We start from the raw sequence: 13,225 nt of genomic DNA, 5'->3' as shown, positions 1-13,225 counted from the left end.
CTCGATTTCTCGTTCGGCGTCCCTTCTCGATCGCTAGCCATCTTTGCCTATCCTTCCGTGCTCGCCATCGCGTCTTCCTGCGCGCCTGTTTTGGCTCCTTGCCCAGAAAAGGGCGGTAGTGGAGCAGTGTTGAGCTGACCGTCCCAGCCGGCGCGGGTGGCTGGCCCCTCTCCCTGCGCGTGGCCATCGTGCCGCCACTCCAATTCTTCGCACGAGCAGCAGTCCCACGAGCTCCTCCGATCCCTCGATATCCCCACCCGGCTGGCCAAGTCCCTCGTCCGAGCAGAGCTCGACATTGCCGTTGTCCGAGCAGCCCTTGTGCACATGATATAGAAAAGCTGTCGAAGAGTGAAAATACGTAGAAAATGATTGTTATGCAAAAGTTTTTTCAAATAATAATTTAGAGAGTGAAATTTAGAAAGACTCCTAGAGATGCTCTAACACTACTTATTTGCTAGCTATTTATTAGTTAAGCATGGAGCATGTTGATCTATGTATGATCAAGGGATTCTGAGCTTGTTCTAATCCAAAACTATTTTAAGTTTGATTAGATATAATAATATCTACGATATCAAAATGATCATAATTTTGATTCATTATGAAATAGTATATGTTTTGTTTCGCAGTTTACTTCTTTAATCAATGTGGTACAAGTAGTAATACATACGTACTCTTCTTGTTTATAAATTGATTTATTAGTTAAACTCGAGATAAAGTAACCTTAATAATTATATAGTAGCACGATGCATGCACCGTGACCGATCGAAAGGCTGTACTGGGAGCCTGAAAAGACGCTCTAATATGAATCGAAGGTAGTGGCCGGAAAGATGTGATGGCGACCGTGAACAGGCCGGGTAAGAGGTACCTTTCGAGACATGGGGCCATGGCGGCTAGCTTAGATAGGCTTACGCTGCTAGCTTCTCCATCTCCACTCCTTTGTGGGCATGGCTATGCCCGCGGCCGGCCACTCCCTACCAACAATGCAAACTGAGACCACCGACGACTCGTTCCCGACCAAACATGCATGGTAGCTGTAGCCTCTTCTAAACTGACATTGTGGCTTCAGCTTATTAGGATCCAAACATGCATGGCTTCAATTCTTGGACCAAGCCATGCATATATATTGCTACAAACAACAACTAGCAAAAATGGCATTGTTTAATTCTTTTGGAATTAATGTAATCCAGTACAGATCAATACCAACCCATTGCTAGAAACAAATTCAGAGACAATTATTAGATCATAGCTAGATAGTGGCCTATTATGGACCAAGCATGCATATGCTTTTTGGCTAGACAGACAGAAGATAGATGTTACATACTTACATACAGGCAGCTACTAGGCAACGAAAGCATGCCGGCCTGATCTGATCAACAAAGAATAAGCAAGCAAGCAAGCAAGCCGAGATGGATGATGGATCACTAGCTAGGTCTATCAGTAGGTCCGTCCATGACCACAAGCCGTCGTGATGGGCCCAAGACAAAATCGCGTAGCAAAATCTAATCCCCACAGCTCTCGTACGTCCGATCCGATACGATCCACACGCTCATCACTTCATCATCAGTGATGACACTAAAAGGGTCGGGCTCTAGTTTTACTTAATTTTGAGCTAAAAATATTAAGAACCAAGTTGGATTACGAAGAGAGCACTAGAGTCATGGTCCATTACTATCCCTATGTGCACGTTAATATTAAGAACCAAGTTGGATTACGAAGAGAGCATTAGAGTCATGGTCCATTACTATCCCTATGTGCACGTTTCTAGCTAGCTAGCTCCTATCAGGCAACAAGTCGAAGGAAGAAGAAGAAGCTTAAGCTTGAAAGGCCGGGGATGCATGCATGATCGATGGTGGAGAGTAAGAAATTGAAGATGTATAGATGCAAATGCGATCGAGGGCGGCCGGCGGAGCTATATATCACCGACGACACCTTGCCGACATGGAAAATCTATCGTACTACCAAAGGCAATGGCGAATTGGCGATGGAGAATGAGATGTGACTTTTATTTAAATTGCATTGTCTCCAAAAGTGGGATATTTTCATTTGGGGCTCTGCTCATCGGTTTCTATCTAGAGGCCGGCAAATGGTATCTCTTTTCCCTCTCTCTCGCTGTCTCAAAGAAAAGTGGAAACGTCACGATACGCGTTAGAAAAAGAGAGATCGTCCTAAAAATTCTAAAAAAGACAGAGACTCTGGAAATCATCATCTATAGAAGGCCGTATATGTGTTGGGTCTAATTTGCTTTTAAACTACCCACTTCTGCTCTTACGAAAAATAACACAAAGTAACTCCTAATTGTTCATCTAAAATACTGAGGCCACGTTACCAAAGGTAACTCGAAATTTACGTCTAAATTACCGGACGGGACTCCTCTGCAGTAGTGCATGGTCACACGTCAGTGACCCAACTCCACTCTGCAGTAAGTACTATGACAGCAACAAAGAAAACAAGCAAAATCCACAATCTGCTCACTGTGACATTGGCAGCGCGCAACACACCATCCATGCTCTGATTCTAGCAAACTCTAGTACATGCACACAAGTTGAGGGTGGCCATGGCATTGGTTGGAGTACAGCGGAGGTCGACGACGGTGTGTGCGTTGCCGAAGACAGCCGCGGCACCGGAATGCAGAGACCCCCCAAACTAGGAGTCTATATTGGGGTGGGGGGTATTTGCAAATAATCGTATCGGATCATGATTAGTAATCACGATGCGATTTAGAATGTAATATGCAAATAACAGTATGTAAATAATCGGATCGTGATCATTAATGGTGATCCAAACCTATTTGCAACTATTAGTGGTTATTCTCCAAAATGTTGGGCGCCGGCAGCAACGGGCCCAACGCACGATTAGTACGTTAATGGAATTCAATTCACGTGGAAGATCATTTTTATTTTGTGGGGCTGATATTTCGATGGCCCATTTTGATTCTTTGGACGAGCGTGTGACACGGAACCGAATAGCACGCGGGAGAATTATGCGTATTCACGGGCGCTATTGTTTCCTCCCCCCCCCCCCCCCCCCCCCTCCAGTTCGTTAGTCAAATTGATACAGGGTTAAAAGGTCGGACAACCTAATTCAAAAATCCGAAGCCAATATTGGTCTTAGTGTAACTTGTACTTGATCAAAAACTGTGGTAATTAAAAGATATAATTCTCGGGTACATACTTCATCCCACAAAGAGTGTTCGTTTAGCATTCAAATTTTCTTCCACAAAGAGTATTTATTTAGATTGTAATAAGGTTCATCTTATTAAAACAATGTCAATTACTAAGAAACTATTATGTAGAGGAAGGTATTGAGCCAATCAAATACCCCCTCCATTCAAAGATGATAGTCTCATTTTAAAATCTGAAATTTTCAAGATTGGTAGTCTTATTTGAGCCAACCCATCCGTTGTCTCTCGAGCCTAGTGGCGGAGGCAGGTTTGGAGTCTAGGGGGACTCCCTCCTTCTCCACACTTTCTTCTTCTTTTCCTCATCTCCCCCCCTCTCTCCTCTCTCCTCCTCCTCCTCCTCCTCCTCCTTCCCCTTTGCCTCCAATCGAGTTTCTGGGATAGGGGGCTTGAGTCCTCCCTGCCCCAAACTGGATCCACCCATGCTCGGACCTAACACGAGTTCACTGCATAGCAGTAAATTCGCGGCGGCTGTTCAGCGCTCCAGCTGCATGCAGGAGGGCATCTTGCCTCGATACCTGTTTAGGTATTAAAGACCGGTTGTTTCCATGAGGTAAATAATGACGAGAAAAGTGGGTTGATAAGCAACTTTTTTTTTCTTGGTCATTGTACCCATCTCAAATGAGACTATCATCTATGAATGGAGGGAGTACTTAAGTAGATGCAACTCCCTCCATTCGCGATAGTCTTAATTAGGATGGGCACAATGACCATGGTGGGCCCCACATGTCAGCCATATGGGGCCATAGTGGAAAATCACCTTGACATGTTTTAGGGGTAGTTTGTCCAGTTTCGAGAGTTTAAGTACCATCTATTCCTGGTATTGTAGTTCAGGGGGGTTTCGCACTCCACGACAAGTTGAGGGAGGTAAAATGGACTTCACTCTATTTTGGATGGGGCTAACTATAGTATTTTGTGGGCTAACTATAGTTCTTGTGGCCTAATTGAAGAAGTGAAAATAGCATATACTTCCAATGGTTGTTCACTGGTAGTTGCTACAGAATCAGTATTAAATCATTTCATATGAATGATTGAAGATGCCATGTATTGGTTTAAATTCAGTGTTAAGTACTCTTATTTGAATCTGAGGTTTCTTTTGTTATTTACTGAATATCACCTCTGTATGGCCTTTTGCTGTGCTGTTATTTACTGAATGTCTGAAACTCTGAATGACGTGCTGCTGTATTGAGTTTGGACAGTTGATGTGAGGCAAGTCACTGAATCCTGCTCCTGTATTGCTAGCAGTGCCGTGCAGCTTCAATGAGACATCCAGGAAATAAATTGCATTTGGCATGCAAGGGATCATGCTGTGTTGTCAGAAGTGCATCTTCAACGAGACAGTCGTCAGACTGCAGATGCCGCAGCTCACCAGGCAAACCGAGGATGAAAGCAAAACATCATGCATCATGTATACTGGATTACTGGTCACCGGCATTCTGCTGTTACGAAAAGTAATAAGTTGTTTAGTTGTGACATCCATGGCCATTCGTGAGCTAGCTAGGGTGATCCGAGCTCCGATCCCGTCATGTCCTCCGATCCATCACCTCCTGGGCTTTCGCAGCAGCGCGGAGATGTACCACTCGTCCATCTCGATGCCCCGGTCGAGCTTCCTGCCGGCGTTCCACCGGAGCTTCTCGAAGCCGATGCGCTCGAACATGGGCAGGTAGGTGGCGTCCAGCTGCGCCCCCAGGCAGAAGAAGTGGTCCAGCCAGAACACGCCGCCGGGCCGGAGCACCCGGTACACGTCGAACAGCGCCAGCTCCAGCACCGCGTCGGGGATCCAGCTGCTGAGCACGTGCATCGAGTGCACCAGGTCCAGCGTCCCGTCCGCGAACGGCAGCCGCGCCGCCACGTTGAGGTGCAGTGCCACCAGCCCCCGCGCCGCCACGAAGCTGTTGAACGGCCCGTCGAAGTTCGTCGTCGTCGTCACCACCGTCACGCCGCGCTCCCGCATCCGCGCCGCGAACGTGCCCGACCCGCCGCCGATGTCCAGCCCGATCCGCACCGTGCCCCTCGGCACCGCGGCCAGCACGCCGTCGATGGTGTAGTCCAGGGACCCGCGGTCGTCGCCGTCCATGCCGCCGCCGCGGCGCATCCACCGGTCCTTCTCCCGGCCGCCGAGGTCGAAGCAGTCCTTGCAGTCGTAGGTGCCCCTGGCCCTGCCGCGGTTCACAAGGCACGAGTAGTTCTTGCACGTGTACGCGTCCCACACGATGCTGGTGTCCGGCGGGATCGCCCACAGGCTCGCCGGCAGCGGCGCCGGCTCGACGTACCCGGCGGGGGTGCGCGGCCGGCACCGGCGCCGGGGCAGCGGCTCGCACCCCTTGAGCATCAGCCGCTGCGCGAACGCCTCGTTGGAGGGGCACTCCCCGCCCGAGGTGTAGTTCATGTAATGCTCCAGCTCGCCGCGGTGCCGGTGGCACGCCTGCCCCAGCGCCGGGAACATCTCGCTCTCGCCGCCGAGCAGCCGGGAGGGCCCGAGCGGGAGCCGGTGCGGGCCCACCGCCAGACGCAGCTCGCCGCCGGGAGGGAGCTCCTGCCGCCAGAGCCCGTTCGCCGCCGCCTCCCGCTGCTCCTCCCGGGCGGCCTCCATGTCGCGCTTGGCGGCCGAGCCGCCCAGGATGGCCTCGAGGTGCTTGTTCGCCGCGCTCAGGCGGCTCGACAGGTGATGTTAATTTTTTTTAATTTTGTTTTATTTAGAACACAGCAGTGAGTACATAACAGTAAACACATAACACTTGAACTAACTGATTAAGATAACATGGTTACAGGTACTCGATGCACGTGCTCAGCAGCTGGACATTGAGACCATTCCGCGCTACAGTAACTGCTATAGGAGCTACAGTAGATGAAGCCGGAGCCGGCGAAGCCCGGCCAAACAGGGCCTACATGTGTAACTCAAGTACTGATTGACGGAGCACCTGGCTCTCCAGCGCTGGTGTTGTAGACAAACAAGTGGTGCCGATGCCGGCGCCGACGGCATCCGCCGCTAGTACGTGCGGCACGGCCGCCCCGGTGCGCGTCGCGCGGAAGCGGCCGGCGAGTCGCATACCAGGTGCGGTGAAAAACGCCCGCCATGGTCGAGAAGAATGGGATCCGGCCTTGATGGCTCCTGAGGTCGCGCCTCGCGAGCCGGTGGGCGACGGCGGAGGCGCACCCCGCGCCACCGTCGCCACCACCATCTCTGCTGCCTCCCACCCCACCGCCTGGACCGCATCCCGTGCCTGCGACGCCCCACCTGAAGCAGCATGCGCCCGGCGGTCACCCTGCTCGTCGGCGGGATGGTGTGCTCTGCCGCCCGGGATTCCTCGTGCAGAATCAGCTCCTCACTGATTTCCACACCGCAGCCTCCCCAGGTTCTGTCCTCCTCCTCCATTTTGCTTCTCATGCACACATCTGGAGCGCCCCCCCCCCCCCCCCCTTGGCGCTCGCCCCGCTACAACCTAGCTTATATATGTCACTAACATGCTTTTACGTTCCTCCTAACGGCGTCTCCTGAAAGGATTAAAGCCTCTAGGGTTCAGGATCTCGTTTTTAGGTTCTCGGTTGCAAATCAGAATTTGGCTAACGCGATTGTTGTCCGCAGCTGTCTGCGTTTTGGCAATAGTTTCTTCTCGATCCACCCAGCTGAAGAGGCCGCCATGGCCGCGGCTAGCAAGCTCCCGGAGGTTGAAGAACCTGCAGTTACTCCACACCAACCAGCCTCTACGCGGAGTCTTTCGAAACCCAATGTCAACGGCTGGCGCTGGGCTCGAGGGGCAGGAGAGCATTCACTTGACAGGAACACCATATCTGCCCATATCCGCTATTGTCAGTCCACTACCACCTTGCCAGTTGCCACCGCTGCTCCCCCTCCCACCACACGACACGTCGTCGAACGACTTGACAGCCGCTCCCGTAACGCTATGCACGCGCCTTCACTGCGCCCCAACAAGCAGCACCAACGGGAGCGCTCTCCCCCTACCTCCTTACCGCTAAAAAGCCGGCAGCACCCCCACGCACAACCCCCTCCCCTCGCCCCCAAAAAAAAAACCTACCCCAATCACTGGCGCTGGGTGCATCCGGTGTCTGGCCCACGACCACTGCATCCGTGACTGCCGCGACCCTGTTCGCTGCCGGCGGTGCCGTGGGTTCGGACACCGACAGCACCGGTGCCCCATGGCCACCGATCGCTGACCTCACCCAGTGGCCGCGCCGCCCTACCATCCTGTAGGGAAAATGGTTCCATTAGGTCATTATTTTGTGATTTTGGTGATTGAATAACAACACAATTAATGAGATTAATGAGTTTGTCAAGTGAACATTAATATATTCCAGGAATGAAATAAAAAGGCCAAGCAAAGCAAAACACGAAGAAAGAACTCAAAGAAACACTGAATTAAACGAGTTCTGCAGAAACAATGGCACCGGATGCACCGATGACACTGCACCGGTCTAACCGGTTGGCATCGGATACACCGGTGCATGGATCACCGGTGTAATGGGCCGAGCAATGCCTAGTCCAGGGGAGAAGTCCAAAGTAGCACCGGTTACACCGGTGGTGCTAATTTGAGGCATCGGTGCAAGCACTATGTCATGCACTAGAAAGCATGTCAAGTGGGCGTGAAGAAGTTTCTTCAGCACTGGTTGAACCGATGGTGCATCAGGCAAGGCACTGGTGTAATTTCAAGACAGAAGCTGAAGATTTCTTCAGGATCGGATGAACCGGTGATGCACCGGTGCATGGGACCGGTCTAAGCGATGACAGCCACGTCAGCTATCAGAAGGCCAACGGATAGTGCAGAGCCGTGAGTGACCGGATGCACCGGTGCCCTACCACCGGTCTATCCGGTGCTTTACGCAGAAAATGGACAACGGCTCTTAACGGCTCTATGGACTTGGTGACCTATATATATACGTGACCCCCCGGTCATTTGAAGCTTGCTCGAGTTGCTACAAGCCTCAAACACATTTCCAAGCCACCCAAGTGCTCATTGATCATATCTTTAGTCCTTAGCACACACAAGAGAGTGTTAGTGTTAGGTTAGCTCTTTAGTGAGTGAACAAGCAAGGCTTTGTGCTTTTGTGCTGTGGTTCTTTGTTGAACCAAAAGAAGATTTCGGTGCGCCGGCCCCTTGGAGCTTTGAGGCTCGCCGGCAACGTCAATGACCCTCCGACTTTGTGTGGAGCGGCGTGGACGATCTTGTGCGGGGGACGTGGAGACCCCCATCCTTTGTGGAGAAGCTCCTTAGTGGATATCGGGATCGAGGTGACCGTGGTTGAGTCCGCGGAAGAGACTTGATTTCCGAGAAGCTATACTCTTAGTTAGTGCTTCAACAACGTGGATGTAGGTGTGCCTTTGTGGCTAACCGAACCACAGGATAAACACCCGCGTCAAGAGTTTGCTTCCTCTATCCCGCTCTTTAAGCTTCCGCATTTCATACTAGCAATCTTTGTGTGCCTTTACTTTCTAGAGTAGAATTTTGATAGGAAATGCTATAGGTTGCTAAACTCTTTTGGGATAGGGGTTTCACACTAGAACAATCTTAGTTGCATATATAGATAGCATATTTTAGTTTGATTTTGTGCAATTTAGTTGAAGCCATAGGTCTAGATTTTAAGTTGCCTAATTCACCCCCTCCCCCTCTTAGGCTAGAGCACCCGATCCGATCACTTTCACGTCCCCACGCCAGCAGCCCGCATGCCGGTGCACCCCGTCCCTTTCACCTCATGCACCTCTGCCACACCACCGCCAACAACCACGCCACCACCTACACCAGCTCCCACATTCCCTCTAGCCACTGCTGCCTTCGCGCCTGCCAACATGATCCCCTCCTCGAGCACCAGCCCCCCCACCATGGGGTACGTCCTTCCGCGCTCTCGGTCGCTGGACGCCCTACACATGGGCACCCAGTTCCGCATCCGTGCGCTGTGTGGGGACCACACCCCGCACGCGCCCCCGCCTAGCACGGCGGCGTACCTGAAGCGTCCCTTCATAAGAGAAGACTTAAATGTGTTATAAACATCAGTCCCAGGAGGCTGATGACACATTTATTACATCAGATGGTTCATTACCGTACAACTCTACGCGGTAGTGAGCAGAGAAGTGCCATTATCGCGAGGATTACAATCCACACACACGCAACGATATTAAATATAAAAATAAGGTCATCAGAGTCTTGCGCCATGCGGTATCTCCTGCGGGTGACCCTAATCCACAGGCAAGGCTGGGTGCAGGATGGTACCCCTACTCCGCGTCGTCCGGAATAAAGTCTGGATCTTCTTCTGTAAAAATAGAGGATGGGGTGAGTACAAATGTACTCAGCAAGTCCAACCACACCCACGGAGGGGGTATAAGCAAAGTAATATGCACAGGGTAATTCAAGGATAAGGTTAAGGTTTACTTTTGCGGAAAACAATATTTTATGCAAGGGTTCATTTGAAAACAAGCATTTCTAAAACCAGTTTTCTTGTACCAAGTAACACGAGGGGTTGATCCACACAGGATCCAAGTTTTAAGCTGCTACCGGACTCCTCATCCACTGTAGCACACGGCACAACTGCCGGACACATTTCCAAAACAACTCACGCCAACCCATCCCATAGTAAACACTAGTTATGTGACCACACCGTAACTCGCCCAGTACCGTGGGTATGGCTATTCGAATAGATTCTTAACTCTGCAGAGGTGTGCAACTTTACCCACAAGCGGGGTACCGCAACTCGATCACCTTAGTGTCGGTGCAGATCCCAACAAATCCATTACCCACCTTAGCTAGACCTGACTAGCCATCACGGGATGCACCAAGGGGTTAACGAGCTATCACAGAGGTTCTAACTGGGGCATAAGTCACACAGAGCTAATCCCTTCTCCTTGATCACCCGTTGCTCTCAGCTCTCCTGATGGCTATCAGACTAATTAGTGGGGTTTATGCTAAGCCGTTGCCCATACAACGGTCGAGTGGTTTGCACGATAGTGGAGTTAGGTGAGATATAACACCAACTCGGTCCTTAGTGGTGACAAGATGGATATCTCCCTTCCTTGCTCTGCCACACAGGCACAAGCACACCAAATGGCAAATCACACAGAAATGCCATCCATCCCATCTAAACTTATCTTTCTAAAATCCACTTTTATCCCTTCCCACACACTCACACATTTTCTTTATGAAACAAATTGTATTGAGTATGAGATCCTAAACGTTCTAGCAGTGATTAACGTCCAAACAACACATTCAGACATTAACCTAGGTGGTCAAGGAATGGTTATAACAAATTAAGGGGTGGCTATCCAACCGTGTTTTCAGCAGGCAAAACATATGCAATTTTGTAAAACAGGCCAATAGGTTGTGTTTATAAAAACTAGGACAAAACATGCATCAAAGGATGGGATTGAACTTGCCGTCTTCGAAGCCTTCGGGGAGGTCCTGGTCGAAGCACTGTCCTTCGGGATCGGGGTCGCGGAACTGTTCCTCGTTCGCTGGCTCGCAGTACTGCTCATCAACGGGCTCTCCTTCATTCTCACCGTGGTCTACAACGCATACAAACAAACACACAATCAAGAAAAGAAAATAAAAGTTTTATCGTTGAGCTCGAATCGGAAATAATTAAGTTACGGAGTTTGGAGTAATATTTCTAGGAGGTTTCTTAATGGCATGGTCAAAACTATGTTATGAGATGCGTGGTAAAGTTTTAGGTTGATCTGAGGTCGTTTGGCACATGAAATGATAGGTTAACGGGGTGATTAGGGTCTAAACCGGGTTTAGGGACTTGTTTATAAATAACAAAAGGACTTAATTAGAATTTCGGGGAAGGTTTGGATTATCCGGGAAAAGGGTAGGGTTCTATTTGTAAATAAGTTTATATAGTGGTGGATTTGTTTGGAAATATAATAAATGATATGGCTTTATTTGCAAAAGGCCCAAGGGTGGAAGGATTCTTAATTAAATAGAATAGAGAAGAGGGTTTGTTTTGCAAGTAGTCTAGAGAGTGGGGGGTTCTCTTAAGAAATGTCGCAAAGGGCAGGGGGTTCTGGGCATATTTGCCCTTCTTTCTCCCCCCCCTCTCGTGACCAAAACAGGAGAGGTGGCCGGAGGCGGCGGCCGATTCGGCTGTTCTGGCCCATGGCGGCGGCCGAAAGTGAGGGGGAAAGGGGCAGGGAGGTGCGGGGGCCCGATCCTCGGCCGCAGCTCGGCCCGAGGCGGCCCGAGATGGCCTGGCCCCGACGGCCGGCGGCAACGGGCCCGGACCGGTGTCCCAGAGGGGCGACGGCAGTCAAGGAGAGGGGGAGGAGCACCAGGGAGCCTCGGGGGTGCCATTTCCTACCTCGATTCGGGCCGAGGGGTAGTGGGGAGGGGAGCTTCGCGGTGGCCGGCGGCGGCAATGGCGAGCGGCGGCGCTGGGACTCAGGAGGGGGCCGTGCGGTGATGGAGGTGGCTTGTGGAGCTCGGCAGCGAGGGAAAGGGCCTTTTTAAAGGCGTGGCAAGGCGGTGGGGGTTTGGCAGGACGCGGGCGGAGGCCGGCGAGCGGTGCGGGCGTGTTAATGGCATTCCGGCCGCTCGTTCGTGTCGTGACGCGGTGGCGCGGGCGGCGAGGTGGGATGGGACGCGTCGGGCAGGCTGCAAACGGCGCAGGCGGCGCTGTGCGGGCACAAGAAGGTGGCAGCGGTGGTAGCGGGGCGGCGCACGTGGGCTCGGCGGAGCTCGCGACGTTGCGGCTCGGCGCGCGGCGTGGGCACACGGAGGTGGCAGCGGCGGGGGGTGCGGGCACGCGGTGCACGCGCGAGCGGGGAAAGGCGGTGGGCGGCGTGCGCGCTCGGGCGGCGGCTTGGCACGGCTGCGCGTGCACGGCCCGGGTCGGCTTGGCGCGGCGCGGCGCTCGGCCAGGGAGGGGGAGCAGGTGCACGGGCGCCGCGGCGAGCGCGTGCACCGGCCGGCCGAGAGCGGGGCGCGGGGCAGGGCAGGCCGGGGAGCGGCGCTCGGGCATGCGGCACGGGGAGAGGAGGAGGGAGTGCGGGCTGGGCGCGCACGACAGGGGAGAAGGGAGAGAGAGGAGGAAAAGAAAAGAAAACAGAAAATCAGAAAAAGAAAAAGGGGGGAGAGAGAGAGGAAAAAGGAGAGGGAGATGGAGATGGAGAGATTCACGCCGCGATCACGGCACCCGGTCGGACACGCGCGGCGTCACGTGCGCGCGCGGACGATTCCACAGGGAAGCGGTCGGGGGGTTGGAAATCGGACACTTGGAACAGAGAGAGATTCTGGAGAATAGGGTTCGGGGTTTATGGGGGTTTTGAGCTCAACGATGAAAGTTTTGCAAATAAATGTTTTTATCGCATGTCTTAATTTGGGTGATTTTTCGGGATGCCATAGTACCCTAGCGCCCGGGACGTCCACTGCGTCAGCATGCGCCCCTTGCCGACGGCGCCCACCAACTCTCCCTCGGCCGAGGAGCGGCGCTCTCCGCCTGCTGCTCATTCGCCGACGCCGGTTCCGCACGCGGCTCCACCACCTCCGTTCGACCTCGCCTCCGTGGGCGGCCTAAGCTGGGACGAGCCCCTGCCCGCCGACACCGTTCAAAGCGATGCCGAGGAGGAGTCCTCTGATGAGGAGGTGGTGGGCGATGGCGAGCACGGTGTGCCGGCTCCGGAGTTCCTCCAGATCTGGGTGCCCCAGGGGAACTGGGCGGAGGCGTCAAGGTACGTGTTCGCCTTCGTTTCCTCGACACACACCGCGGCTAACCCGGCTCCCAAGTTCTGGGACGCTCTACGCCGTATTTTTCCCGAGGCTGCCCCTCCGCAGATTGAGATGCTCACCTCTGCCAGAGGTGCGATGCTCCTGCGCTTCGCCACCTTTGGTGACCGGGAGACGGCGGTGAACTTCGGCCGCATTTTCCACACCGACTCTGCATGGAGCTGGAGAGGCCAGAGCAAGCGGACAACCGCTTCTTCACCGGCGCGGGATGGCTCGCCTTCATCTCCGCCCGCGACTTCCCCCTGGAACACTGGTTCACCGGCAACCACTACGGGAAACCCCATAGTTGCCGAGTGCTTTCCATTGGGCACTCGGCAAA

At 52.9% G+C, this 13,225-nt stretch overlaps 1 protein-coding gene across 1 annotated transcript; it reads right to left on the bottom strand.

Annotated features, from left to right (window-relative positions):
• Positions 1–4,608: 4,608 nt before the first annotated feature.
• LOC120679526 (probable methyltransferase At1g29790) lies at positions 4,609–5,820 on the bottom strand. Its single transcript, XM_039961132.1, has one exon. It carries the CDS (start codon positions 5,769–5,771, stop codon positions 4,719–4,721), a length of 1,053 nt encoding a protein of 350 aa, XP_039817066.1. The 5' UTR covers positions 5,772–5,820; the 3' UTR covers positions 4,609–4,718.
• Positions 5,821–13,225: the final 7,405 nt, after the last annotated feature.

The sequence above is a fragment of the Panicum virgatum genome, chromosome 6N (assembly GCF_016808335.1).
Source record: "Panicum virgatum strain AP13 chromosome 6N, P.virgatum_v5, whole genome shotgun sequence".
NCBI classification, from domain to species: Eukaryota; Viridiplantae; Streptophyta; class Magnoliopsida; order Poales; family Poaceae; genus Panicum; species Panicum virgatum.
The sequence above is the reverse complement of the archived record's forward strand: the minus strand, read 5'-3'. Positions and strand labels throughout refer to the sequence as shown.

Coding starts and splice junctions, on each gene's coding strand:
- LOC120679526 (XM_039961132.1), bottom strand. CDS start 5,771: ATGGAGGCCGCCCGGGAGGAGCAGCGGGAGGCGGCGGCGAACGGGCTC.